Source organism: Nipponia nippon, unplaced genomic scaffold (assembly GCF_047370975.1).
Source record: "Nipponia nippon isolate SJK-2023a ecotype South Korea unplaced genomic scaffold, ASM4737097v1 scaffold_21, whole genome shotgun sequence".
NCBI lineage: Eukaryota > Metazoa > Chordata > Aves > Pelecaniformes > Threskiornithidae > Nipponia > Nipponia nippon.
Window position 1 is genome coordinate 2,147,869 of NW_028262338.1, and position 27,634 is coordinate 2,175,502.

The window sequence follows — 27,634 nt, forward strand, 5'->3', positions numbered from 1 at the left end:
GACCTCAGGTCTCCCCATCCCTGCTATTGTACACAGAGATGCTGCAGGCTCTGCCCAGAGATGCACACGTTTCTCCACCGGTGCCAACACCTTGAGATGTTCAGCCAACTGCAAGGGGTGGCTGATGTGCCCTTATCACCTCTCCTGCCTCTGCCTTGTCACCTCTCTTCTCTCACCCACCTCCACTGGGGGACCGGACACGTTGTCTTCTGCTGCTGGCTCCACCACTGAAACACCAACACGGGTTCAGGCCACTGCCGGGGCTGGCAGGAGGGAGGACAGTGTTTCAGACCTCTGATGGAAGAAAAAGAGCTGTGACGTGGAGGAAAAGAGGGGCTGGAGGCTTTTCTGCACCATATAAATGGCATAATGAGGACACTGTGCATGTGGAAACATCTTTAATCTGGAAAGCAAATCCAGATGACGTAACTTCCAGCTCCAGCCAAGGGGCCGAGCACGTGCCCAGAGCTCCCCACCTGATTCAAGGACCAAGACAGCTCTCCTGGACACTCCCAGACAGTGTAGGACAGGTAAAACCAGGGCAAGAAAAACCAGAAGAGTTGTTAACACTGTCCCACGTAGGCTGACCCAGCCCCAGAGCCCAGGCTGAGGACCCAGCTCTTGCCTGGGGACAGTGGCACTCCCCAGGCTGGCCTTTGGGGGGCTGATGATGGGTCGCCACAGTGACTCTCAACCTCCTGGCTGAGCCTACCTGGGGAGAGACACAACCCTGGGGAGCTACAACCTCCGCGTGCGGAAACTGGTGAGTCTTGGGCTAAGCTAACATCCCAGTCACTATTTTCCAGTCGGACATGGTCCCTTGAGTCCTGTCCAGGTGGCCCACAGCCTTGTCACAGGTACGTGATCTCGATGACATTGGGCTCAGCACTCCCACAGGGAAGGTGATGCTTGCAGGAGCACTGGCACCTCACGCTTACCACATCCACGCCAGCCAGCTCCCGCTGGCAGGGGTGGGCAGACAGCTTCTTCTGGGAGCCCAGCTTCTTCCAGTCCGTGAGGTGCACCCCGTTGTCCAGGTCCTGCGGCATGGGCTCATGGTAAAGGGTGATCTGGATGGTGCGGAGGTGAGGGCCGTAGTGCACCACGATGATGATGAAGACAGCCAAGAGGACAAAGATGACGACGATCACCGATATCATGGGCAGGGCATCAGATTTCTTCGTCACGGTCCTGACAATGGAGATGGGAGTGAAGGCAGCCACGTCCTGGGGCTCAGGCTGTCTCAGTTGGCTGCCAGGTGTGGAGATGTTCATGGCTGAGCAGGCTGACCTGGGACAGAGAAACATGGGGTAGAAAGGGGTGACCACAAAACAGAAGCCATCCGATGTCCTTATCTCCTGCCCTCGAGTCGGCAGCTCCTGCCTGCACTTGCAGCTGCCAGGGAATGGGACAGTCCTGTAAGTGCTCCCTCCCTCAGGCTCGTGGGACAGGATAGATTTTGGTGGTTGTATCTGGAGTTGTAGGACGGTGCTCTGGACACGTTCAGCCAGGGAGCCAATGCACTGCGTCCCCTTGTCCTGGACACCTTTGGCACGGGGCTCTTCTCTCCCCATACACCTTGCTCCCTACTGGGGAGCCCTCTACCCTCCCCTCTTCACCCCCAGCCCCAGGGTGCTAATCCAAGACCAAATCTCCCAGGGACCTCCCTGGGAGACCCAACCCTGCCAAAACACACCACGAGGCATCCCTCGCCACAGCCGCAAAATCCCATGGGAGCCAGCATAGCGGGGAGAGGAAGGAGTGAGAGCCCTCCCCAGCCCCGCAGGGGTACCTCGGCGTCCCTGCTGCATGGGGATCATCATCTCCAGTGGCAAGGCTGGGAAGCTGATGGCAGGACCAGCAGAAAAACCTCTGGGATGGTTCTCCAGTGTAGGTGCAGCCAGACTCACCGCAGAGGCTGCCACGTCATGCCTCAGCCCCACACCTCCCCGGGGATTCCCCCGGGCAGAGGAGGAAGCGCCTGCTCATCCCACGGGCAGGAGAGGTGTTCCTTACCTAGCCTGGTGCCACATCAGCACCGCCACCCCCTCCCTCGCTGTCACGCACCCTTGTCGGAAAAAAACCCTCCTCTTGCCTGCTGCAAGACAAGCGCCCTTTTGTTCGGGGAGAAAGCATCTACCGCCCCTTTGGCTGCACACATGCAACCCCCGGCCGCCTAACTGCAGGAAACCTCCCTCCTTCCACTGACTTGGCGTTAAAATTTAATGCAGTTAAGAAATCAGTGTAAAAAAACCACCCTTCTGCATGTGACCTCTTTGCACAGCTCGGCAAAGCATATCCACACATTGCTCCGGGCTGGAAGGACCCTCGCCCTGAGAGATGATGCACCTCAGGGCTGATTTTCTCTGCGGGGGGGTCCCAGTGCTGCAGAAGGACCATTCGTCAGCACGGCTATGGCCGGCAGCAGTGTGAGTCCATGGCAAAGCTCTGGACCCTGGGATCCACTCAGGGTCGCAGGCAGGAGCCAGTGGCAGGTCAGTACTTGCACGTCTCTCCCCTCACGTGGCGGCCATGCGAGCAAGGCTGCAAGGATGCCCTCGGGCCCGGCAGCATTTAGCCCTGCACACAGGTGGGTACTGTTGCCCTGGCCCAGGGATGCTGCGTGGTCAGACCCTCTGCCAGCTGGAGTGACTCAGAGCAGAAAAGATGGATCCTCTGGAGTTTTAGCCATTACAAAACACGTCTCCCCATCTTTCTGTCCCAAAACAACACCGCTCTTACCTGGAGGCTCTCAGCAGACAAGCTGGGGTGAATATCTGGGCTCTGTCTCTCCTGCACATGGGGTGGATGGGGTGGGAAATGCCTCTTCCTCCATTCAGCTGAGCATCCAGAAGAGATCTGGTCGCATGTTAGAGCTTCTGGGAATTTGCACTCATTTCAGGATTCAGTAAAACCTTAATCTACAGCATAATCTCTGAGCAGCACATCTGTGCAAGAGAGAGAAAAAATGATGGGGGAGGCTGCTAACAGAGGTTTTGTAAAAGCAAAGGCTGCTGTGGGATGCTGGCTGTTTATGGCCTGATGGTTTGCTTGGGTTTTTGGTGTTTGAAGAGACCCACTGAAATGCAAGGAGCTGCGCAGTGCACGAGATCTCTCTCCCTCCATCCCTGCCACCATCTCCTGGTCATGGAAAGGAAGGACCTTGCTGGCAGCTTAAGACACCCCACTGATGCGCTCCATGCAGTGAAGGAGCAGCTCCGTTGCCCTCAGCTGAGGCTCTGCAGCTTTCCAGGGTGAGGTTGGAGGGGGCTGGACCAAGCCCTCGAATTCGGAGACACAATCCTGTGGATTTGCATCCTGAACGCCTACATGGACCATCTGCGATGGGTGGACATGGGAACCTTTCCCACGTGGGGACACTCAGACCCTTCTCCTCCCCCCAAACATCCATTCACATCCAACACAGGGCAACTTGTTACCTCTGAAGTTCAAACTATGCCATCAGGAGACAGACAGACAGGACATGCATAGACAAGTGCATCACAAGGTCAGGACCAAGAAACCAAATGCCCCGAACCCCTTGGGCTGGCTGAGGGGCAGAATCGGCCCAGTGTTCCAGTTCCTCCCCTTGTCAAGGAACTGGGGTTAGGGTAAGTCAAAGCCTGCCGTGTGCTGTATGTCCTGCAGGCAAGGATGCTGCTGCTACCTGAAAAAAAGCATCCCAAAGCCATCATCCCAAAACCAGCACGTCCTAGTGCCCAGACTCGCTGGAGCTGCACAGGAGGGCGCAGGGCACGGGGCAGCACCGACTGCTGAGTTACCCTGGCCCCACGAGGAGCAAACATTTCCAAATCCCTCCCAGAGGTGTTAAGAAATCCCCTCTCAGGTGGGAGGGGAGGACCAGCTCCTCCAGCAGCTTCTCACCCAGGAAGGAGCAATGCAGCCTGCAGCCCTCATGGCTGATGTGGAGCAGATTGGACCTGGGGTGCACATCCTCACCACAAACAAAGCATCTCCCAAAAAACCCAAGCACCACAAAGAAGCTACTGAGGCCCAAAGCAGGGCAGGCCCACCATGCCGCCGCTCTCCCCCGCTATGAGAGCCAAATCCCCCAACAAACTGATGGCGAGGTTTCCTTTGCCGTCGGTAAGCGATGTCTCACATCCTCTCCGACCATAATGGGCTAAAAAACACAGTTCCCCTGTGGATTCAGCCCGTTTCCTTCTATTCTTTAACAGGAAGCCCTGCGAGAGTCAGCCCAGGCAGGCAAATCGCTCCTCACCCTCTTGTCCCTCCCGGGATGGACAGAGCCTTAGCGGGGCTGCAGAGCCACAAGCCACCGAGAAGATGCTGGCTCCGTCCGTCCATCCGCTGCTCTGGCTGTTCGGCTGCGTGCTGTTCCGAGGTGAGACGCTCCGCTCGCACCCCAGGGAGGGTGAAGCGGTGCTGGGCGGGTGATTTGGGGAGCCTGGCTTTGTGGGGGCACCAAAGGGAACCAGCCAGACATCCGAACATGTGGCAGCTGCCATCAGAAAGCTCAGCCTTTAAATTCAGGGGTGGCAGGAGTCAGTTTGCTGTGAAAAACGCAGCTGTACCAGGTTTACAGGGTTTATTTGAGGGCGCTGCAATAAAAGAACCTGTTTCCTGGTTAACAAAAGGAGCGTTTCTGCTGAGGGCTGCGGTGCTGAGGCATTTTGTAGTAAGTGACTTTTGTCAAATAAGTGCAAATGTAGCACATTTAAATGTACAGGACATTATTTTCCTCAAAAGTATTTTTCCCTTGGCTGATTTTAATTCTTCCTCTCATCGATACAAAAACAAAGACCATGTGCAAGACGCAAGCAGAACATGCCTCATCCTTATTGTAATAATTCTGCTCCTTTGTGACAATTCTGCTTTAACTTCTCTTTCCCACGTGTGTCGCGGTGTGGGATGAAGGAACCGGTTTCCTGCTCTGAAGGGTGACGGGCTGGTTTTTCCTGCATTGTCAGGCACCTCTTGTGTGGCTGACACCTGTAGTAGCTACGAGGGGAAAAGCATTCAAAGGAACATAGACTGCAACATCATCGCTTGCTTCTAATAGACAACCACCTAAAAGTAATATGTGCCTCCAATCCAAAGTTTTTATCATTAAACCATAGAAGTTGCCTATAGGTTACAGATGCTGTGCTGGTAATAACGGGATTTTTAAAAGGCAGAGAATATAGAAACCAATTCAGTTAGTAGCTGTGTAATTCTGAGAAGTAAGGGCACATGGATTGGGAAATTTCTCTTTTTATTAGAGGGCAATACTGCTGGCTTCAGCAGAGGGGGGAATTGTGCTCAGTATCATACAAAGGGCTTTGAGGCCCCTTGGCCACACCATTATGCTCCTTAATGCCTGGCCAGAATGCTGCTTTTCTCTTAAAACTACTTGGTATGGTTTGCATGGGACAGGAATGCCGTAGAGGTTGTCAGACAACTTCTCTGGCTCAGCTGCATCATGCCAAGATCCAGCCCCCTGCCCGGTGCGGGACCGCCGGCTGCACTGCCCCCAGGGATTCACCTCCCAGCTGGACCCAGCTGCTGCAGCATCAGGTTGAAGGGATGCCACTCTCTGTCCTTCGGTCCTGAGCACATCACTTTGTCCTCTGCAGTCTGCTTAAAATCATGGGACAGGGACCATTCTCGCTAGATGTGTGTCTAGCAGCTAGCGCCGGACCCCAGCAGGGCCCATGCCTATAGATGATGATAATGGCATTGCTGATGCTCAATCCGCATCAGCTGATGCTGCTGTTGCACCTCTCCAGCTTCGATCAAAACAATCAATCAGCCTTCCCCACTGTCATATATCCTGTCTCGCTTTTTTGCATTGATCCAACAGTTCTGAAGTGGCCTTAATTTTATTTTTATTTTTTTAGCAAAGCCACTAAGGTGCTGTAGTACTTGGGGAGGGAAGCTTCTGCGCAAGGCAAAGCAGCAGGCTTAGCGAAAGGAGCAGAGGCAGGGTCAGTGATGCCGCTGGTTCCCCGACAGACAGGCAGCTGGGGAAGGGAATTAGAGGCTCTCAAACAAGACAGAAGAGCTCAGAGATCTCCCTGCACCTGAGGAGGTGGAAGTAACCTTGCAGGAGAGACAGAATTTGCTTTGGCTGGAAACTAATACCTGCCTGTTTCCATACAGGCTTCTTTTTTTTTTTTTTTTTACTTTGAGCAAGTTCATTAATTTATTAATGAATTTATTATTTCTTAATTTAAACTTCTAAGCTCTCACAGTTATTTCTAAAGGAAGGTTCAAATACTGTTATTTTGAAATTGCTGAAGTGGGAAGGTTTGGAACATTTCCAACCTGTTTTTCCTCCCCCAGAAACACTTAACAGAAAATTTGTCCAAACAAACCTTTTCCTATGAACAGTTTCCATTACAATGGGCAGGCATTTTCCAGACAAAAGATTTCCACTAAAAAATTCCTCCTTGAAGCTGATGAGAACCCAGCAGGATTTTCCCACTGTGGCTCCATCCACTGATCTCCTTATCTGCATCACAGCCAGTGGATGGGTAATGCCACGAGAAGCACAGTATATTGAAAACACATAAATATGTCGATATATATTTTTGATGTAATGGAAAACATGGGGTGCAGCTAGAGGACAGAGACTGAGCTACCAGGAGACCTTCCAGAGACGGTGCTTGCAGCCTAAAACCAGGCCATCGGGTGCGTCCTGACTCCTTGGCCAAAAAGGAGCAGCCAGCGCAACCCTGACCTGGTGAAGAAGGAAGAGAAAGCAGGAGGTGGTTAGGAGAAATGTTTGTTCACAAAACAAACTGCTCCCTTCTAGTAACATGAAACCCCGCAGATGACTCTGCAAATCTGACAAAAGTGGCCAGAGACAGTTTCCAGGAATTATGTCCCATTTACAATAGGTGAGTCAACAACAGGTGTCCTTGGAGGGGATGGTGCCGGTAACCCAATGCCGGGAACGTTCCTGCTGGGAAAGCCAAGGTGTGGGCTTAAGCCCGAGGCTGGAAAAGGGAGATCTGCACCTTGCGAGCACCAGCAAAAGGCACCGCTGCCAAGCCTCAGCTAGAAGGTCTTATTACTCCCCTGCCCACAGGAGCCCACTCAGCATGACCTGACCACCATAACATGGAGGAACCTCCCATTCAATCTTTTTTGTAGACTTAGGAGCTGGGGGGGCTGTTTTTACCTTTCAGCTGAATCATCACAGCACAGCAGAAAGGAGCAAAGTCCCCTCCAGTATCCCTGGCTGCAGGGGTGTCTGGAGATATAAAAGTCTGAAGGAGACTTTGCCCCTAATGCCAGTAGCTGGTGAAACTTCCTACAAACCTGTTGAAACACGAGGGATGCAGTTAAATGGCACTGCCTTACTAGCAGCTGGATTTCACAGCTTAGGGAGAATCTTCTCATCACTGGCTGGTGAGAAACCACTGGTTTGGGACCCAGTTCCCTGATCAAAGTTGCTGATCCAGGACACAGTGACGGGACAGCGACATCGTAGTACAGAAGCAAAGCGAGTGGCTTGGGCTTGCCACCCTACATAAAGAGGAGGCAGAGAGCTCACATGCAGCTGTTTGCTGCAGAAATGTGGAAGAAGGAGCCGCGGAGGTGTGGAGCACATCTGTCCACCCTCGGCAGCAAGCCAGGCAAACCCTTCTGGCACTGGGGACAGCCACTGGGGACAGCCACCACTGGTTCAGGGCAAGAGAGGGGACCGAAGGTGGGTGTCCCCCACCTTTCCCACCATCGTCAGGCACAACTGCAGACTCTGCGCACTCCCGAGGGCAGCACAGCTCTGGGCGAGCAGCTCCAGACATACAATTCAATAATCTCCTCTCATACATTAGCTAGAAGTGACTCTGGAGTTGCTAAAAGTCTTAGAATCACACTGAAATTAGTGTGATTAGAAATGAGGGAGAAACCTGTCACAGCTGACAACGCACCGGATGGAGACACAGGACCACTGGGCTTTGTGTCTGCCGCTTAGCACAGCCATGTAACACTCGCGTGCCTTGTTTTTCCCAGATATGAGAGAGGGATAATAAAATGATCTCTTCCATAAAGTGCTTTGAAATCTGGGAATAAAACCTAGGTGATATCACCAGGGTCACTCACCTAAAATCTGGACTCAGATGAAGCTTGTCGGGCTAAGATGCTTTACCTGCTCTTTAGCTGATGCTTCTGCAAGACTCAGCACTTCAGGCAGCAGCTGCACAGTGCCTCCCCAGCACTGATGTGCTGAAATGACTGCATCCCGGCAGGGACGTCCTTCAGCCGCTCCCCTGGGCTTCAAGCCAGGAGACTTAAGAAAAGAAAGTGGAAAGAACAGGAATTATGAGAAATCTCTTTGCCACCAGCCCCTTACACACCTTGTCTCCTGGGTCAGTAGGTGGGAGCTGAACCGATCCCAGCAGATCACGTTTCTGCATGGCGGTTTGCAAACACCACACAGGCTGGCTGCTACCAGCAACGCCCAGATAAACCTGGGGAATCTTGGAATTACTGGAAAGAATAATAAATAATTTTGTGAATAAACTTGGAAATGGTAGCAAAGAGCCTCCATGAACTTGGGGGAAGCAAGATGTGCCTGGTAGGCACCTATGGCTGATCCACCAGGTCGGCTATGCCACTGCAGGGCACGGTAACACGTGTGCTGTCACAGGGCTCTGCCGACGCCTCTCCAGAGGTGTAGCATACAAGCAAATACAGCAGCTGACCTCCTACAGCAGCTGGAGCACACAACATTTGGAACAAAGCCATACCAAGTGATGAGGACCACCTGTGAGGTGGCCCGTACAAGGGCAGGACCTTGGCTGGGAGCCTCATCAAGGTGCGAAAGCAGCGCTGCTGAACTAGCCTGCAACTCGCGACACCTCCTCTGTGCCTCAGTTTCCCCATCTACAGAAAACAAAGCAGTGCTAACACTACCCCTCTCCTCTGTAAAGTGCTTTGACACCTGTTGATGAATAATATTATTTTAAAAAAAATGTAGGTAAGCAAAAAGCACACACTGGGCTCCAGCTCCCATCAAGCCTGAATAGGTGGTCCCCCCATCTTTCATTTGAATTAGGCATAGAGTGATTTCCTCCTCCAAAACCCCAGACCCAGGGTCAATCCCTAGGAGCAGCGTGGCCAAGAGAAGGGCAGAACCCACATCACCAGCACTAGGGAGACCAGGAGCAAACACAGAGCTCTAAAACAAGCAGGTCACGGAGGAAACTGGAACCAGTAAGCAGCTGGGAGGGTGACGGCACAGCAGCCTGATGGAGCAGGTGTTTACTCCCCAAACACCATGGAGCAGTGGTGGTGCAGCCAGGAGAAAAGCCATGCTGCTTTCCTCTTTCAGAAGCAACCACTTTTCATAGAAAAAACAGGCCGCAGCACGCACGGTGATGGGGCAGAGCCTGCTCCATGCATGCGGTTTCCCCACATTGTTTTTCTCCCAGATTGTTTTCTACATTCAAGTGGTTTTTAATTGACTTCCGCTAAGATCTGCTTCCAGAACAGCTCACCAGAGAGGAGCACAGAGCATGATGCTCAGAGAGGACGCCCAGAGCTGGGTGCAGCCCTTCAGGAGAGGCAGAGGAAGGCTAAAATTAATTTTCATTGCTGACAAGATCCGGGCTTAATTCCTGGCTCTCTAAACTTTCCATAACACTTTGGCCAAGTCATTACAATTCAGAACCACTTGGCAGTGAGCTGCCAAACCCCCCATGTCATTTGGGAATTAGACGCTTAAATACCTCTGTGGATCTGGGACCTGATTTAGGCTGTCAGTTATCCAGCCTGCATAACGACACTTTTCCTCTCTCTCCTCCACAATTTCCACCTTATCTGTTCTGCTGTGTGACCCTCAAGGCAGCGGCACATTTTTTAGGTGCTTAATAAAATGGGACCTAGGCTTTTGCAGAGCTCTCTGCTTTCCAGGTTTCCTAATACAGTATTTTTTTTTCCATGTGAAAGCCCTAGGAATTGGGTGTTGTTGCTCTCTGCTGCTTCAGCAGCTGCTGTGCTTCACCCAGGAAAACAGCTGCACTTGCATTAAGCAGTGGGTGTATTTTTGTCATGGGTTATTTGACGGAAGTGCCAATATATGAATTGAAAAGTCTAATTTTAGGTGGCTAGGTCTCTTTTCTGAAAGCATTTATGCAGCCTGCAAGCAGAGGGTGACACCGGGGTCAGCACAGCAAGGCTGCACAAGGCGGGGTTGGCACAGCAAGGCTGCACAAGGCCACACAGGCTCTGCAGCTCCCTGCCACGCAATGTGCTACCTGGGGACAGGTAGGACGTCACTACATCTGCCCCCAAAACTAACAGGGAAGAAGAGTCCAGTGAGTCCAGAGTTACACATCATTGGGGATAGACGGTTCCTCTCCATCACCAGTTCTGAGTGGACAGGACCAGTCCCAGTGCCTTCACACTGGTGCCAGAGATCCTCCCCTGTGACTCCACTGCTCTACGAATACAGACTGGACAGCACGAGCCCTTCTTGAACCTCATCTAAACCCTGCTGAAGTGTTTCCAACAGCTGGCCCAGGTCCCTGCTACAGCTGTGCTGCTATACGGAGGCTCTGATGTAGTCTGGGTTTTTTAAGTGTCAGTGCCTCTCTTTGGTCAGCAGCTGGAGAAACCACTCTTTAAATGTCTACGATTGCCAAAAATAATACCAAAGCAGCGATACCTAAAATTCACCTTTTTTTGTTTTACATCATTCTCTTTTTGTGCTGAGGAGTGCAGGGTGAGCTGCTGGCTCTGGGAACATCTCAGCTGCCATGAGAGAAGGCTCCAGGGAAAAACCCCTCTGCTCTCAGTCTAACACTCACATCTAACCTCACAGAAAAACTACTACAAATAACAGAAATCCGAAATTACCCTGCTTATCCTCTGGAAAAATTAACCGAAAAGTAGCTAGCGCTGAGTCAGAGCTGAAATGCACCTGCAGTTCAGATGCGCTCCTTTGCAGCCCCATGGCTCTGGTGGGTAAGCAGGAGTTTCCCATTACAGCAAGAGCAGAAAGCCGCATTTCCCATCATAAATCCCTCAGCAAGCTCCCCGTCTCCACCTAGAACTGCACAATCTGGCTATAAATCACTTGCACCCAAACACGCAACAAATATCTTGACAGTGCTTATGCTCAATGGCGAGTCATTTGAATGGCTTTGATGTTTATTACAATTACAGCTGCGCTGGCTGCGTCCTCATTATTATTGTTAGCTGTTGATATAGCCAGGGCCCTCCATGGAGGGGAGCAGGGCCGTGCTGGCAGAGGCACCCGGAGGAAACGGTTTCCAGTGCCGTTTGCACGAGAGTCCCCCGGAGACGTCAGCAGGGAGCCGCGACACGTGGCACTTTTTTGTTCGTACCCACCCTGCTGCCCAGCCCCACGACGTGGCTTGGGTCCCTTCCTGCTTTGCGCACGTCCGTCCCTCTCCGCCGTAATTCAACCGGGATGCTAAGCACCTTCACCAAAAGAAAACACCTAATACAACAGGACTTTTGATTATTTAAGTTGGCAGGGAAGGCATAACAAGCAGCAGAGGCCAGAAGTCGGAGCCAGACATGCTCCACTTTGAAATAATGTGCAGTTGTGTTTATATAGCCAGGGCCATTTATTCCTGAGCAAAGTGCCAGAAGTGGATCTCCATCCCTCGGCCTCTTCGCAGCAAGACTGGTCACTTCTCTGCAGCAGAGAAGGGCAAGCAGGCAGAGCAGGGCGAGCAGCTGCTTGGCCAGGTGAACTCCAGGGACTGAGCACTGGAAAAAGAGGAAAAAAAAAAAAAAAACCCAGCTTATTCAACTATTTACAATAACCCCAAGGTTTAGTTCTGCAGAGAGCTCCTTATGACCCAGTGCTCTGGTATGACCTTCACTGAGGGGCTGATCTGTGGTGGAAGAAAGCGTTGAATATCATCCTCGTGCCAGGGATGCTGGAGCTAGCCCGCGGGATGGTCGCATCGGGGGTGGCAGTACAGGGCAGCAATGGCAGCTCCCTTGCTCTCAGCTTTCTCCTGTCCCCGGAGCCTCTGTTCAAGCTCTCAGATTTCTCCTCAGCTGCACTAAAAATGGTTGAATAAACTGCCAGCTCAGCACCTTTATTCCCCTTTTCCTTCAACAAAGACTAAGTGTAGAGAATAGCTCTTTCTTCAGCGATTCTTGATGCTTTCATGTGCCATGTACACTAAAAAGCACCTGTGATAATTTAAAAAAGAAAATGTGTTACAAGCAGCTACTTCTCCCCACGGAGGAACAAGACAATGGCTTCTGCAAGGGAATTCTGGAGAAAGGAGCTGTTTGAGTTTGGCAGCTGCTAGAGGATATTAGCCCCCATGATGATCTCAGCACATTATTTTTTTTGTCCTGAATGTATACAGAGTAGCTGAAGGCATTTGCAAACCAACGTCCAGAAATTGTGTTGTAAAGCTGTTTAAGAGGAAGCCCAGTGACCAAGAGAAAACTTGGCAAACTCTTGGGATCGATGGAAACAGCCCAAGTCACCGCATGTTCTCCATGGAGCCAGCTGGCCCCCGGGGAGCAGGCAGCGCCCCACAGCACCCCAGGTGACAGGGCTGCAAAGGGGTGCATCCCTCTTCCTCAAAAGAAGCATCTCTACCTCTTTAAGGGCAACTGCGTGCTCAAAAGATCTTTTTTCCCATTATATTAGTTGACTTAGTAAGTGATGTTACATCTGTCCATAATCCTGTCTATGTTACTAGACTGATTCTCATTCAACCTGTTCTTCAAAACCTGCAGAGAAGGATATCCCGGAATTCTCCTACACAATCGCTCCTAGCAACTCACTATCCTTATGTTAAAGCAGTTTCCTGTTGCCCAGCCTCCCTTTTCCTTGCTGCAGTTAAAAGTCCTTGTTTTCTGGTCCTGTTCCCAATGATTTAGAAAACCAGTTAGTTGCTTCCTCTCTATGTAATTAAAGATCTGATCATGTCTCCTCTTTCATGGACTAAACACGACCGTTTTGCCAGCCTGCTGCCCAGTAAGCTAGAAGAGAAAAGCGTGGAAAAGATCTGAAAAGTCAGGTCTGATTTTCACAGCCAAATCCTATCTGGAAAGAGACCATGTTTTATTATGTATTCACTGTGGTTTACACACTGTTCTGGTTCCTGTTTGGCTGGGATCACGGTCATAAAGCCTCAGACAAAAAAACAATTACAGCTCCAACGCAGTTACGTGAGAAAAATGAGATTAATCAGGAGCTCGCTACACCCAGTCGGTCCCAAAGGGTGAGCTCTGAGCCAGGCCCTGATAACCCACATACACTGGATGCTAAAGATCTCATTCCAGATACGCACCGCTATCAGGGCATTCATCTCGCCTCTTTCAGACACCTACAGCCTAGGTACCTACCATGAAGTTCATCACCTACATCGCCTCTGCGGCTCCTGGGAAGAACCGGGATGTTGCAGGCTGTGGCTCCTCTACCACAGCTAGAGTAAGGTAGAAATCTGAAATAGCTAAGGTAAGGCAGTAAGGTAGAGATGTGAAATAGGTCAGAGCAATAGGGTTTTAGAAGTGCCTGGTCCTCTCTTTGGCGAGAAAGAGAGCCTGGAGATGAGCTCTCTTGCAGGCTGGCTCATGAGAGATGTAAAGCAGTGGGTGAGATGAAGATGCAAAGCAGCGGGTGAGATGAATCTCGTGTACAGGGAGGACAGATTCTGGCTGCAAATGAGTGCACAAGCACTGCTCTGCTCTGGGTAGCACTGCGTTGCTGCACCTCCCGCCTGCCACCCGAGGCGCAGCATCCTTCAAAGGCACTGCAGACCACCGCAGACCGCTGGTGCAACGCAGCTACGCAGCGTTACAAGGGGACAGCAAGCTGGAAGGATTCAACCTTTACTGCTGTCCCTTCTTGTCCGAAACCTTTAGCTCTCCTGGGACTCTGGTGAGATGGATCATCAGTGGGATCAGATTCAGCTGTTTTCTGTAGCTGTAATGTAGTTTCTTTCATTAATCTTAACTACAGATAGCACCAGGATCACCAGCAACAACCATTTAAAAATACCAATTATGATGTGCATTTCAAAAACAACAGACTCATCGTCACCTTTTCAAAGTTAAACCAGTTGGGTTTGATTTGAGTGTTTAAAGTGCATTTACATTTTCCAGTTCTTGTCCCCAAGTATGGGAACTGAACATTTCTTTTTCCCATTTTAAATGCCATCTCATCTAATCATAGGACTCCAGGAGCTGGGGCTTAAAGAAAAACACCAGTGATCCTGAGAGCAGGCAACATGGCGGATTGGTGCAGGGATGCTTTATCATAAATCCAGAACAAAAACAAAAAACCAAAACAAACAAACAAAACACCTTTCAGTTGAGACACTAGGGACTCAGTGCAACGCCTACGACCCTGGGAGAGCAAAGCCCTCCACGGACCTACAGGACTCCCCACCACTACCAGGGACGGCAGCTCTGAGTCAGTCCCCAAGCTGCAGCCCCCTTGCTGCGTCCAGACTTACGTGGCCACTAGGCTTCAGCCAGCTTCCCAGGATGCGAATACATGGGACAGAAGGGGACAGAAGGATCAGAGGTAGGAGATAGGAAGGCAAGCAGCCTCATCAGCTCCTGGAAGCCTTTACAAACCTCATCCATCCACTCATTATGGTCTCAAGGGAAGAAAGTGTTCAAATTAACTCTTTAAACAGCTCCAGAATAGAGGTCAAACAGCCTTTCTCTGCCCAGACTGAGCTGGAGGCAAAGAGCTCATGGGGAGGGAGCGATCCCACTGATCCATATGGCCTTGCATTTCCCCTGTAACAGAGGAAGACGGCCCCCTGAAGGGTTCGGCTCCATCTGGGGAGGAGGGCATTTATCCTGGCTGAATAAACTCCAGTACTAATTTACTCAGAACCTGATAGTTTTGCGCTCAGTGTTTGCTACTACTTCTTTCCTAATGCTTTTGGGGAAATCATGTATTTCAAAGTCATTCCTACAGAAGATGAGGAAAGCCCAAACCACATAACCAGCAAGAACACCCATGCATTAGTGACAGTCACAGATTAGCACCGCTAATGCTCTTATTCTTTCATTTCAGGTACTACAACCTCCACAGAGTCCTCTGTCCACGCTGTAACAGGTACCTCCTGAGTTGTGATCTGCTTTAAACGTCTATTTGGATGTGGATGCGCTTGCCCATGTGGGGATGCAAATGGAAAGTCCACAAATGGGAACCAGATTCAGAACTCCCATCCATTTCCCATCCTTTTCCCAGGACCCCGTGTTGCCCACCCCTGCCTGCCCCATCTATCACCATTCACCCCCAGATCTCCAGGGACCATGGAGGGCACTGCACCCCAGAGGATGACCTTGCCTGGCTCCCCTTTTTCTGGTCTCTGCCCCCAACCTTGTCTGGAAGAAAGCAATGCTGTGTTTCAGGAAGCCTAGAGAAAGCAGAGGGATCCTCCCTCATCTTTGCTCTCAGTTCCCCCCTAGCAGTTCTCCTTTAGCATGCTCTCCTCCACAGATCCTCACAGCCAAGGTCCCTGCAGCCACACCAGTGACAAAGTCCCTCCTTAGCATCTCTTGCCCCCATCACCCTTTCAGCTTATTGGCCATAATGGCCCCTTTCTGGCCCATCCTTCAACCCTCCCTACAGGGATCCCACCAAGGAGTGCATGTAGGAGATGTCACCTCTATGTCTCTGCTTGTGTTACAGGTCAATCCCAATCAACAACGCACGGCCCTGAAGTAAAGAACCATACCTCAGGTAACACGCATCTGAGACCTAAGAGTGCAGCTCAGGGGCATCCTGGCTTGTAACTGGTCTGACCATCAGTCCAGCTGGGCCATCCAGCAATAAATGGGGCTGTGCAGTGGCAGGTTAGATGAGAACAGTGGTGGGGAAGAAGGAAATTTTGTGGTGTAAGGGCTTCTGATCCAGCCAGCTCACCCCAGAGGGATCCAGGCACAGGTGTGAGCAAGAACAGGGTAAAAATCACTAAATTGAATAGGGAGAAGCAGGGCCGGCAGGTCACAACCCAGGAAAAACCCTGGGCTTTGTATCTTGTGCGCACAAAGGATGCAACTGCCCAGAGCCCAGGCAAGGAGCCAGGCTGGGCAGCGCCCACGCTGCTGCACTCTCCTGCCTGGCATCGCCTGCTTTGCTTAGCAGCTCCTCCGTGCAAGGACCGCCGGGTGTGTGCCATACGTGCAGGCACAGTGCCTCGCACGCCAGGTCTGGCCTTGGCTCCTGGTGTCGTGACAGAAGTAACAGCAGTGAAGTCATTGTTGTAAGAGCTTCCCTGCATCACATTTACTGTCCAATACTGCTCTCTTGACAAGCCTGGCTGCATTTTTTTTTTTTTTTAACTAAAAACTTCCAGTGCTTTGCACACCCTCAGCACCTCCCACACAACAGGTCAACAAGTTCCCCATTTCTCCAAGAGGAAAAGGGGAAGCATGAAGAGGCTTGTCCTAAACTGTACGATGTTTGTGTCAGCACTGGGACTGAACACTGCCTTAGCTCTAATTCAGTTATTCATGTTGGGGGTTTTGCTTTGTTATCTGCCTTCATGGAAACAGCAATCACTCACAAGGACAGAAAATATTTAAAAGTAATATGAACCTCTGAGGAGTTCCCTTACTTCATTCTCTCTTTTCTGTTCTCCCCTTCTGCTGAAAGCAGCTTCAGGACAGTACCCCCCGTACATGGTCACACAAGCCCTGGAAGTGGGCGTAGGGAAGTGTTAGCAGAAAGCTGCATGTTTCAGTCTGAAAATACACAAAACCAAATACACAAGAAGGGATCTCTCCAACTCCAGATCTGCATCTGTTTGCCCACTTGGAGCTTTGGAGAAAAAAAAAAAAATCTAAACATAGCTACCCCTCCAAAGGGACCCCAAAAATATAAAGGAAAAAGATCTCAGATTCGGCTTCCATGCCTTGAGGAAAAAAGAAACTTATTCCTAAATTCAAATATTTTGGTGAAGCATTTGGCTAAGGGGTGGGAAACAACAGCCACCTTAAAACCATTTTTCACTCTTCTCTCATTTTTATTGGAAAGCCAAGAGAAGTCTAGACAAGGAACTTGCCCATAAATTCCAAGCTAGTGATTCACTCTTCCTTCCAGAGGGCTTATGGAAAGGTTTTTCCCCCCACATCTTGCTCTGGATCATGTTCTTGCTGTGCAACTTTGAGTAGCAGGTTAAGGAAGACGACAGAGCCTGCAGGCCACTGCAAGAACTGAACCATTTGTGCTTAGAGACTCTCAGTGAAATGAAACATAAAAGTTAGCATTTCAGATAACAAGCAAACAAACACGTGGGTGCCAGGCAGCTCTAGCCAGTTAAAGTGTCCAGTGATAAAAATACCTCCACTTTCAAAGTGGGAAAAAAGCAGTGGCAAACACCAGACTTTCTCCATGTGTCTCCTGAGCCCTGCCAGCTCAGCACCTCCGTACACTAAAAAAAAGCAAAAGCTAATGCCAAAGTACAAGAGGTCCCTGACACTGAGCAGGACTAAGGCTTGTCCTTGTCTGCTCGTGCCCATGCTTTCCCTAGCAGATGATCCATAACTCCCAAGGGGTTTGAGGACCCTTTGCAATAGCCATGCCCTCCTCCAAGCTGTTTCTGAGCTTAGCTTGTGGTGAGCAGAGCTCTTTGAACTAATGCTATGCTTCCTTCCTCTGCAGAGCCATCAGTAAAATCAACACCACCAACCGACCTGAATCTCACCTCTGTAGGTCAAATTACTACAGTCAAATCCTCTTCCGTCGCTACAACACTGCTAGTGTTGACTGTGCGAGGTAAGTACGGAAAACTCAAATTTTTGCTCAGGCAGGACCTGTTTTTATGCAGTCCTCCCTATCCAAGCAAAACTGGAGGCATCAGAAAGACTGGGCTAGTCCACACCATGCTACTTATTCAGTAGCAGCAACTTTTGAATCTCTCTGAGTCTTTGCTAAAAGAGCAGCTCATTCCAGCTCCCCAAAGGCACAGGGCTGGACACAACCATGACCTCGATGTGGCAGCTGCGCAGCAAGCCCGTATCAGAAAAGCCAGATCACGCTTTACCAGGTAATGTTCTGCGGAGGAGCTACAGGCACCCCAGCCTCCCTCTCCCAAGCTCACCTCTCACGTACGCTCTCTAAATGGACTGCACAGCTTGCTAGTTGGACTTCTTGACATTGTTTGGAGGGGAAGCCTCATGCAAGCAAAGTTTTTTTACCCCATGGAAACCCAACAGCTCTCCATAGCACAATTAGTAGCCGCTTCAAGAGTGAATTCTCCTTTCCTATGTTTTCTTTATCCAGATGAAAAGTCTAGGGGAAGCAGAAGCACGGCACCTTCACCACCACAAGGTACTTTGTCCTTTTATACAGTAACAATAAGTTTAGATAATTTCATGGCAATTGGCTTACTTGGTTCACATGGTGCAGGTTATCCAAGCACTAGTCTTCATCTTGGGGTTGAGCCATCAGTAACACCCAAAATCACGTCTGGTATCCTTACAAACAGTGATAAAACACAAGACCAAATGCATTTAGCATCCTCTGCCTGGGATGAACTTGAACAGTTGAAAGACTGATCTATGTTTAGGAAAAGGGAGCCCTTTTAACATCTTTTAAAAAAAAAAAAAAGAATCGTTTTGCTTTTGACAGTTTGCTTAACCCAGCCTGTAAGCAAAAATTACAGAATTCAGTAAGTGTTTTCTCAGAATAAGGGCAGAATCCAAGTGAGTGGGAAGACTGAAATCTGACAACTAAGCTGATTCCCCATTAAAGATTCAGTCTCAAAAATCTGCAATGGTCAAGACAGAAACTGCTCTGCCTCACCACGTACCTCTCAGATCTTCTCTAACACAAGCAAGGTTAAAAACCCGTGGTCAGCTCTGCCTGCACAGATGTCCAACCAGCATGCCTGTGCCCAGCTAAGCCAAGAGCCCTTTCCATCAGAGCAGATTGCTATTAATTATAACCCTGCTTTATATCGGAAAAGCTCCACACATCTTTGACTATAGAAATGTTGCTGATGCTTCCAGAAGAGAGGTCTCCTGTGTGTGAGACCCAACATTTCCCAGGGACGGGGCATCCATGCCAGGCTTAGCAAACCACAGCTTCTGCCCACCGCCCGTGGCTAGAAGAATAATTTCAGAACAAAACAAAGGGTTTGATGACTGGTGAAAAAATTGTACAGCAGTAGTCCCTGCTTCTCAGGACTGTTTTGCTCCATGTGGTTTCTGAACCAGTTGGATTTGTTATTTCATACCTTTTCCCGGTTTCATACCGTTTCTCCTTTTTCTTCTGACTTTTGGCAAAATTACATTCCAAAACAGTGATGTTTTCTGCAAGAGAGGAACGTCAGTTTCAGCTGCACGCCTTGCGCTCCACTGCAGAGTGCCAGGAGCTGCTTCACACTTCTCCAGGCAGCGCACACTTTTGGCCAACGCTGCTATTGGGAAGGTGGGGATGGGAAAGGAGGAAAGATCCTGCTTGACCTACAGATGATCTTCTGCAGCTCTAAAGTATCGGTTTTAGTCTCCTGACAGGGCCTGTAGCTGTTCATTAAGGTCAATGCAGATAATCTGGCCGTTCAACACACATCCAGGAGGCAGCAAAGGATTTTTTTCGCTGTATAAGTGAAACACACGGGCTACCTTTAAACTTGCTTGCACAGGCATTGGAGGCAGATGTCACAAACCAAACAGCTTCATGTAAGCCAGTTTATCCCACTGAGAACTGGAGGCCTTGCTCGAACAAACCTCTACACTGCCACAGCTAGACTACATATGGTGTACAAGTTAGCCCAACTCAAACTAGCTTAATTACTTCTAGACAACTCAGGACAGCATACCCACTAATTCCAAGGACAAGGACAAGCCAAACAGCCAATCCACACCCACAATCTGCAGAATTTCTTCCCCTAAGCAGATTTTTTTTTTTTTAAGTCTCAACGTTTATGAGCAATAGCAAATCTACAACGTTCTCAGTTCACTCTTCCAGTATTCAGTTGCTGTATCTGCCCCAAAACTGCATCTGGGACTGCAGAGCCTGAACAATTTATACAAGGGTATTTGAATATTTGAATTTTGGTTCCCTGAGTTTCTATTTGGACATGGAAAATAGTACAAAGTATGTTTGGTGGGAAGGTTTTAGCCTGAGTATGAATTCTGTGTTTTCCCAGATATCGCCAGCATTACTGTGAATCTGTTCTCCTCTCCAGCACGTCCATGAATTCTTTTGGTTATTAGATGACACTCAAGGACAATACTCACATTGTGCGTTTCCTCTATGCAGGTCAAGATCTCAAGAGAAGTGAGAGTACCACAACATCAGCAACTCAAGGTGCTTTCTCCTTTCTCTCGCAGAGAGATGATTACCGCTAGATATTTTATAGGCCTTTTCACAGCCAACAGCAAGGCCATCATACTGTTATCTTCAAGGCAGGATGGTGAACGGCCAGCGAGTACCTGAGGGATGCTAGCCATCCCATCTAGCCCTTGAAAAGCCTGTAAAACTCCACAGAAGTAGCATTTTGGGGCAACCTGTTGAGCCTGGAAACAGTGGTTGTGAGTCACAACAGGAAAGGTGCTACTATGGCAAAAGGTTGTAAAAGGCAGGAGACAGGACAAGCCTCTTCCTCAAACACGCTGCCAGATAAGTCCTTCACCAGAAAACCCTGTGGGCGTTCTCAGATTGTCGATAAAAGGGGCCACACGAAGGCAACCTGATTCCCACGTAGGTCCTGGTCACTTTGCTGTTAACATTGACGGGGCTGGCCAGCATCCAATCTTATTCTCTTCAATAAAGTGCAAGTGTGAATTAGGTCCTCTAGCATCGCTAGGAATCCTCTTCCCAGCCTTGGAAGAAAGACTTTTATATAAAGGTACCTTTTTCCCCTCTTGTAGGCATCTCAAAGCCAGTTACCCCAACATCGAAGTCCTTTGGCTACTTGCCTGTGCCCAGTCCAACAGATGATAAATCCCCACTGACGGTGGCAGCTTTTGGTAAGGTCTTGTGCAACCTGGGGAGTGGATGGGGGGTCTGTTTCGCCAGGCCATGCTGTTTTGGACACCCAGCTTCAAAGGTGCTTCCCTGGAGATGGCTCCACAGTTTTCTTCTTCAGCGTGCCTGATCCTGGAGTTTTCAGAGTGCAAGGGAAAACCCTTGAGAAAAAGACTTGTCACCAGCAGGCAATAAAGCACATAATAAATACTCCCAGCCATGCCCAGTATACAAGGGACAGACAATTTGAAAGTCCATCACAGCTATACCTGAGCTTGGGATCTTGCTCCCAGCAGCAGGGTTTGCCCCAGCTCCATGTTAGTACAAGACCTGGGCACAAACGATCCCATGCTGTACCTTGGTTTCCCTGACAGGATCTAGAATAAATACGCTACCCGCCTGGAAGCTTAGACAACTTTTTTTCCCTGCAAGCCTCTTGGGAATGCATTCCCACCCTGCCTTACTGCCTTCCCCTGGCACAGCTGCACCCTGCTTGGTACAAAGCAGCCAAGTCCTCCACACCCTTCAGACTGTGGAAGGATGGAGCAAGAGATGCCATACCTTAACCCGGGCAGAGATTTGAAGATAGGCACAGGGTAGATTTAAAAGACCCACTCTGCCTTGGGCTACACTGTCCCCTTCTTCCATGAAGATGAGCAAAAAAACCAATTTGCTCATTTCTATCGCACTATAGGAAAAAGTGTTATTTCAGAAGCATTTTTAAAAGTCAAGTGTTAACTTCATAAATATCATTTGCTTATATCCTCCAAGGGAAGCCACGAGAAGTCCTGAAGCAGTCTTAACAGGACAATTCCCGTGCAAAGAATAGTTTGATTTATCGAGGCCAGATGTATGAATCAAATCTGCAGTTGGCCACTCTTTTGTGAGACAGACAACATCATTCACAGTCTGTAGCTTGTCTCTCCCCATTACATTACATATTTATCTGACTTTATAGACCTTTAGGATAAGATTTACCTACTGTAGTAGGGACACACCGACTTCAATCAATCCCCAGTGTAATCAGCTGACTTCTGCCCTCCTGGCACTGCCTTACCAATTAAGTATTCATCAGAAGCCCTTTGAGGCTACAACACAAGAGGATAAAGCCATTCGCTCTAGTGACTACTTACTTCTCTGCCTATTACGTACCACGCTCATTTTAATGAACGTATTGATTTCCTATTCAAGTTTTGATGACAGTCAGTCTCTCTGCTACCCCAGAAGCCGAGGACAGGCACGTTGTTCTATCAGTCACAGACAGTTCTTTCCTCCATCCCCAGGTGTCATCAGCTTCATAGTTATCCTGATAGTGGTCGTGATCATTCTGGTCAGCGTGGTCAGCCTGAGGTTCAAGTGTAACCGCTCAAAGGACTCAGAAGGTATTTGCCTGGGGTGATCGGTCTTTCCCTAATCAAAAAGTCATCAGTTTCTACATGGATCTGGTAATTCCTAAAAGCTTACATGCATGGTGGGGAGGTTTTGAAGCCAAACTGGAACACAGATTCAGCAGTTAGGAATGTAGTGTGATCACCTCTTTAGAGCTTCAGCCCAGACCCATCTGCACAAGGAAACAGTCTCAAGTTTGCTGCAGTTAAATGTGGGCAGCTCTTCCAGCGAAAGTCATGGCGTTTGACACTCCTTTTCCCTAGGAATCCCATTTCCCACGAAGCAGTGCCCACTAGAGGGCAAGGCTGCTCTACAGCAAGACGGTAACTGCCAAAAGACCAAAGGATGCTACTGCCTAAACAGGCAGCAAAGCATTCCCTCTTGCCCGTATGTCACGTTAGTTGAAGAATTTTGTCTAATCAACTCTCAAGTATCCCCCATGGTGCCTCTAATCTCATTTGGATTTCATTTATTACCCTGTACAACATACTTCTGAATATAGCTGACTTATTTTATTGCTTCACCGTGATGTTTTCTCACTCATACATCACTAACTGCTTTTCTCCCTCCAGACAAACAGAAACCAGGGACCTCCATGGTGTCAGAGAGGTAAGGCTGCTCACACTATTCACATCCCATTGAAAATGCCTATTTTATTCCAGAACTAATTTTAACAAGGAAAAGAGGCTGCTTCAGTTATTTCAGGTGGAAGGAAGCATTTCAAGACATCTTTGAGACAGGTAAAAAACCAAAATGAGCATTGATAGCACCTCATCCTCAGTCTCACGGAGTCAAAGGTAGAAGTTCAATATTTAGGGGCCTCATTTCAAAGCTGCACTGATACCTGTGAAGACTCATCACCTTCCAAAAGCAGTTTGCTTGTCTTTCTTTGCCTAGATACAGACTTGAGGTCTAAACCTGGGTTTCTGGATCTCAAAGCACCCTCAGTGAGATGCGGCCAGGTCCCCAAAAATATCTTCCAAGACACCTATTGCTGTTATCTAGCAAGAGCAGGATAAGGGGCCCCCAATCCAGAGACCTTTGGAAGAGAAGCACCAAGCAGAGGATGGTCCATCTGAACCCCATGGTCCATCACGGCTACCCAAGAAGAGAGGCTGCACGTGGGAGAGCAGCAGGAAACGAGCTGGAAGGGACCAAAACATGTTGCTCCTGCTTTTCCATCTGACAATTTCCCACCAAAGTAATAAACCCTGCTTTGGAAAGAGGCAAGGGACACAGGGAGCAAAGTGCCTAAGTATTTAGGTGCCAAATTTGCCATCAGCATCAATGGTTCAGAAATACCCTTAATGATCATGATCTAAGTGAACTGCAGCCACTGAGGCAGGACATACCAGGGCAGAGGACTGTGCCCCGAGGCACACTAATCCCCAAAGTCATCCAGTCTCCACTGGCACTGAATGCATATCCCAGCCCCCAGGGCAGGGAGAAAGGGGAATTCCACCTTCCTAACACTTGTAACTCTCACTCTTAAGAGAGATGCTGGCAATACATCAGCAGCAGCATCGGATGTAAAAATATCTGGGGCTCCCTTTGTAGGACAAATAAGGGCATAGGACAGAGGGACACGGTAATGTCTCCTTTTGTTCCAGTTCTGGTAATGGCTGCAGGGCGAGCAGGTACTTCAGTCACTGCGAACCAGATCCAAACTGCTCCTTGACTCTGCCTACAAGTAGTGACACAGGTGACAATGGTGCTTTCTGTCAGGCAAACCAGCACCGCTTCTGAGTTTGAATGCAGTCCTAGTTTGCCCAGAGATCCCCAAGCCTGTGTTCAGACAGGGGACAGGGACTTTGGCACTAAGGATGTGCCCGAGTCAGGACAGCAGCTCAAGGGGCTGCGTAAGTCAGCCCTGGTCCTGTGTGCCAGCCAGCCACAGCCTTGCCAGTTTGCCTCCGGCTGTGTGCAAAGAAACTCCCTTCTCTCATTTTCCAGAGTAGTTAATACTGTCTTCTCTTCTTGACAGCTGCTCGGCAGGCACAAGCCAGAAGGATAACAGCATCACTCTGATCTCCATGAAGAACATCAACATGAACAACAGCATGAGTTACCCACCGTCAGAAAAGGTTTCCCTTTTAAGCCTCGCTTTTTAGAGAGTTAGCTGGGGATTATTTATCTTGCTGGATAACAGCATGCCTTTGAGTTATTTCTTTGCTCTCTTATTCCTTCAGAAAGATAATAAAAAACAGCTGCCATCAAACTCCTAAAGGTCCAAACTGGTTCCAGTGAGCCTCGTGAAAAGTTTGGATGCCCATGTCAGGTTTATCCAAGCTGCCTGAACTCAAGGCATCACATACACCTCACGTATATAGGTGCCATCACCTAGGGCCAGCCATCAGAGCTGGAGTGGTTTGTCATTAAATGAAGAGGTAAATAAGCTAGGCTTTGTGAAGTAAAGGTCTCACCCTCTAGTCCAAGCTTACCGCACTCCTGCTCCACAGGAGATATTGGAGCACATTCCCATCTCTACTCTCAGATCCGTCACACACTAGTAATTCACATAATTTTACGTTGCTTTAAAGCTAAACTAGCACTGGGACTGGGTTTCAGGGAACGCATTGCTTAATTTCTTTTGCCAGCCCAAACAGGCTGCTGATGCACCATGTTTTGTTCCTTTTGCAGGTGCTATGAAGCCAAGGGCCCAGAGCTTGAAGCTGACACGTGACAACCAGTAGTGACTTTCTAGGTTTTTTCTCCTTTGGTGAAATAGCAAGGGTGGACTTTATATATAAATTATTATGTCCTTTCCAGTCAGTACATTTACGGTAGCATCCCACATAGCTTCCCCACCTGGGGTCTAAGGGCCTTCTCCAGTTACAGCCTGCCATGCTCAATGGTTGATAGCTAAACTCTATTTTTTATACGCCTTCAAACCCTCAGATTATTCCAGCAGCAGGAAGCACCAAGGAAACACCTACTTGGCTAATAAACTGCTGCCTTAGATTAATGGCCTTTACAGTCTGTGCAAGCAAGTCACAGGCTCGTTAATCAGTATAGCTCCACACTGATTCAAACCCATGCATTACAAAAGCATGATCTAAAGCTGAAGGCCTAATGGGACTTAAATGGCCACGTGCTAGGTCAAATCCCAGCACGATTGCTCCAAGCCCCTTATCCTTGGTGCCCTCATTGTCCCCACAGCAGTGGGGATGATCATATCCACCTACCTCACAGGGTTGTTGTGAGGCTATGTTAATCGATGTCTGTAAAGCATTTGGAGAGCCATGAATTAAAGGTGCTGCTGAAATGCAAATTGCCATCTTAAATACTTTATTATTAATAACTGAGCTTCAGACAGGCAGATCGCCATCTTCCCACAGGCCCAACACGTTTATCTGAAGTGTAAAGAACAAGGTCTCTGCATAGACAGGGTTTTGTCTAAGTGCAAAAAGGAGTGGCCAGAAGCAAAATGCTGAGCTACTTCAGGTCCTGAAGTTTGGGAGCCCAAGTTTGCTGGGAGAGCTTCCATCTTCTGTACCACCACTTTCCCAGAGCTTCCTGATGGACCAGAAAAGCAGCTGCCTCTTCCAGTTTAGCCAGAGCACCCACCCTATGGCAGCACCAAGAACCACCAGCGCACCCCCGCGTCGCCATGATAACGAGAACAGTCCTCCATTAGGCTCCACAGTGCACCAGTTCACGTTTGGGGCCAGCTGGTTCATAACCCAAGCTGGCTCAGACCCAGCTGCCGGTCACTCTTACCGCCTACAGCAAAAAATACATCCTTATAAGCCGAGCAACCGAGGATGATGGAGACATCAATGTCCAGCCTCCACGCGACCCTAAGAGAAACAATGTGCTGTTGGGTATTTCTGGAGGTCTCAGCTGCCTTATTCAGTAGCATAACGTACTAAAGCACTAACTCCGCAACTACCTTTGCCTCTGCCCATCTTCGCCATGACTCCTGCTTGCAAGCTTCACCAGCTCCACAGTCAGAGACCTTCATAGCACCTCACCTACCCAGCAGCAGTATGCCGAGATACTGCCTTCTCCTAACGTGAGCATCAACATCCAGCAACCCTGAAGGTAAACTGTGAAGTCAAGGGAAAAAAGATTTAGCCAAGCACTCAAAATAGATATCACTGCACACATAACCCCTGCACAGTTTAATGAAACTTAGCTTCATTTAATTTTATAGGATGGATAAGAGATGTTTACTGGAACGTGCAGCACTAGAGGTAGCTGTGCTTTGCAGCTGGCAATGAAGTGTTCAGCAAAATAAATGCAACGTTTGCACAACTCCTGCGAAGATCCAACACACTTTCTATCTTTAACAGACACACCAGGTAGTTTGATAAGCTATTTTTTAAAGAAATGAAGCCATTCTGGTAAAATTCCTGAAAAGTAAGAGGACATCACTCCACTCACCCAGCCTCCACCAGACTGGTGAGTTTGCTTAGCGCAAGATCCCAGGTGATTCCTAGGTAGGTGGATCCAGACAGCTCCAGATCTCAGAGACCTGTTACTGGGTGCATGGAGCCTCACAAGTGGGTTTTTAGTCCCAGGAAGACACCACAAAGGCAGCTGGTAAGCACCTGCGACATCAAAACACTTCAGTAATTGTCAAGCTTTAACTACTCTCCCCTCCACGACCTCTGAAAGATGCTGCCATGCTTACTTTTCCTTCCTTTGTGCTCCGTCTTCCCATAGGCTCTTGAGGGTCTTGACAACCTGAACCTGCTCCGCTCTAAAACCGATCCACATTCAAAAGCAAGACTCCAACATCCACCTTGTTCAAAAGAATGAATAAAAAATAAACAACAGAAGTGATGGAACCCCTAACTTCCAGTCACTGCTGCTCACGTGAAAGGAGAGATCTTCTCCAAGCTGTTTGCTCTAAAAAAAAAAAAGGGATACCAGCTCCCTCACACCACAACTCCACAGCTCATTAGCCCAGCTTTAATTGGCACATGGACTGAGGGGAAACGAGCGGCAGCACTAGCAATGCATGACTGCAGCTGGAAGGAGTTGCAGGACAAGCCCTCGAGGGGTTTCCAACCAGAGCTTGGTCAGAAGGTGTGGAGCAGGCGTTTCTCCAGGCTCCTTCCAGCCTCAACACGACTCAAGACCCTCTCCCATGGCCCCGCCAACGCAGCGGCGCGGCCAGGACGGCGCCCTCAGCGCCAAGGCAGCGATGTCGTTCCCTGAAGCTATCGTCCCAGCCACAGCATCGACCTCACCCCGGTTTGGCCTGGGACAGGCTGCGGGGGGGAGGCTGGCGGCTGAGGCTCGGCCCACGCGAGCCACCACGGCAGCGCTGAGGGCAACCCGCGGTGCTCCTACCCGTCAGGAAGCTGCCTATGACGTCACCGA

General features: G+C 49.4%; 2 protein-coding genes across 7 annotated transcripts; one reads left to right on the forward strand and one right to left on the reverse strand.

Annotated features, from left to right (window-relative positions):
- Positions 1 to 200: 200 nt before the first annotated feature.
- Positions 201 to 27,597, reverse strand: SMIM33 (small integral membrane protein 33). Of its 4 annotated transcripts, XM_087760200.1 has the most exons (7): positions 27,179 to 27,597; positions 26,940 to 27,050; positions 26,690 to 26,856; positions 26,196 to 26,352; positions 25,489 to 26,103; positions 2,743 to 2,948; positions 201 to 1,290 (listed from the first exon to the last, which is right to left on the reverse strand). In XM_087760200.1, the coding sequence occupies exons 6-7, from the start codon at positions 2,799 to 2,801 to the stop codon at positions 852 to 854; spliced, it is 498 nt and encodes a 165-aa protein (XP_087616326.1). In that variant the 5' UTR covers positions 2,802 to 2,948; positions 25,489 to 26,103; positions 26,196 to 26,352; positions 26,690 to 26,856; positions 26,940 to 27,050; positions 27,179 to 27,597; the 3' UTR covers positions 201 to 851. The 4 variants fall into 4 exon arrangements, 2 of the variants coding, with proteins under 2 accessions (XP_087616326.1, XP_087616327.1); XR_015705321.1 differs by lacking the exons at positions 201 to 1,290; positions 2,743 to 2,948; positions 25,489 to 26,103; positions 26,196 to 26,352; positions 27,179 to 27,597 and adding an exon at positions 10,559 to 11,712 and having other exon boundaries at positions 26,940 to 27,165; XR_015705320.1 differs by lacking the exons at positions 201 to 1,290; positions 2,743 to 2,948; positions 27,179 to 27,597 and having other exon boundaries at positions 25,614 to 26,352; positions 26,690 to 26,872; positions 26,940 to 27,165.
- ECSCR (endothelial cell surface expressed chemotaxis and apoptosis regulator) lies at positions 4,220 to 25,574 on the forward strand. 3 transcript variants are annotated; one of them, XM_009469500.2, is made up of 11 exons: positions 4,220 to 4,366; positions 15,008 to 15,049; positions 15,629 to 15,679; positions 17,603 to 17,716; positions 18,224 to 18,271; positions 20,207 to 20,254; positions 20,818 to 20,916; positions 22,198 to 22,296; positions 22,876 to 22,912; positions 24,288 to 24,387; positions 24,944 to 25,574. In XM_009469500.2, the coding sequence occupies exons 1-11, from the start codon at positions 4,309 to 4,311 to the stop codon at positions 24,950 to 24,952; spliced, it is 705 nt and encodes a 234-aa protein (XP_009467775.1). In that variant the 5' UTR covers positions 4,220 to 4,308; the 3' UTR covers positions 24,953 to 25,574. The 3 variants fall into 3 exon arrangements, with proteins under 3 accessions (XP_009467775.1, XP_087616325.1, XP_087616324.1); XM_087760199.1 differs by lacking the exon at positions 20,818 to 20,916; XM_087760198.1 differs by lacking the exon at positions 18,224 to 18,271.
- Positions 27,598 to 27,634: the final 37 nt, after the last annotated feature.

Coding starts and splice junctions, on each gene's coding strand:
- SMIM33 (XM_087760200.1), bottom strand. CDS start 2,801: ATGTGCAGGAGAGACAGAGCCCAGATATTCACCCCAGCTTGTCTGCTG. Junction 1,291..2,742: donor TGTCTGCTGAGAGCCTCCAG/GTAAGAGCGGTG, acceptor TCTCTGTCCCAG/GTCAGCCTGCTCAGCCATGA.
- ECSCR (XM_009469500.2), top strand. CDS start 4,309: ATGCTGGCTCCGTCCGTCCATCCGCTGCTCTGGCTGTTCGGCTGCGTG. Junction 4,367..15,007: donor CGGCTGCGTGCTGTTCCGAG/GTGAGACGCTCC, acceptor CTTTCATTTCAG/GTACTACAACCTCCACAGAG. Junction 17,717..18,223: donor GCTAGTGTTGACTGTGCGAG/GTAAGTACGGAA, acceptor TTCTTTATCCAG/ATGAAAAGTCTAGGGGAAGC.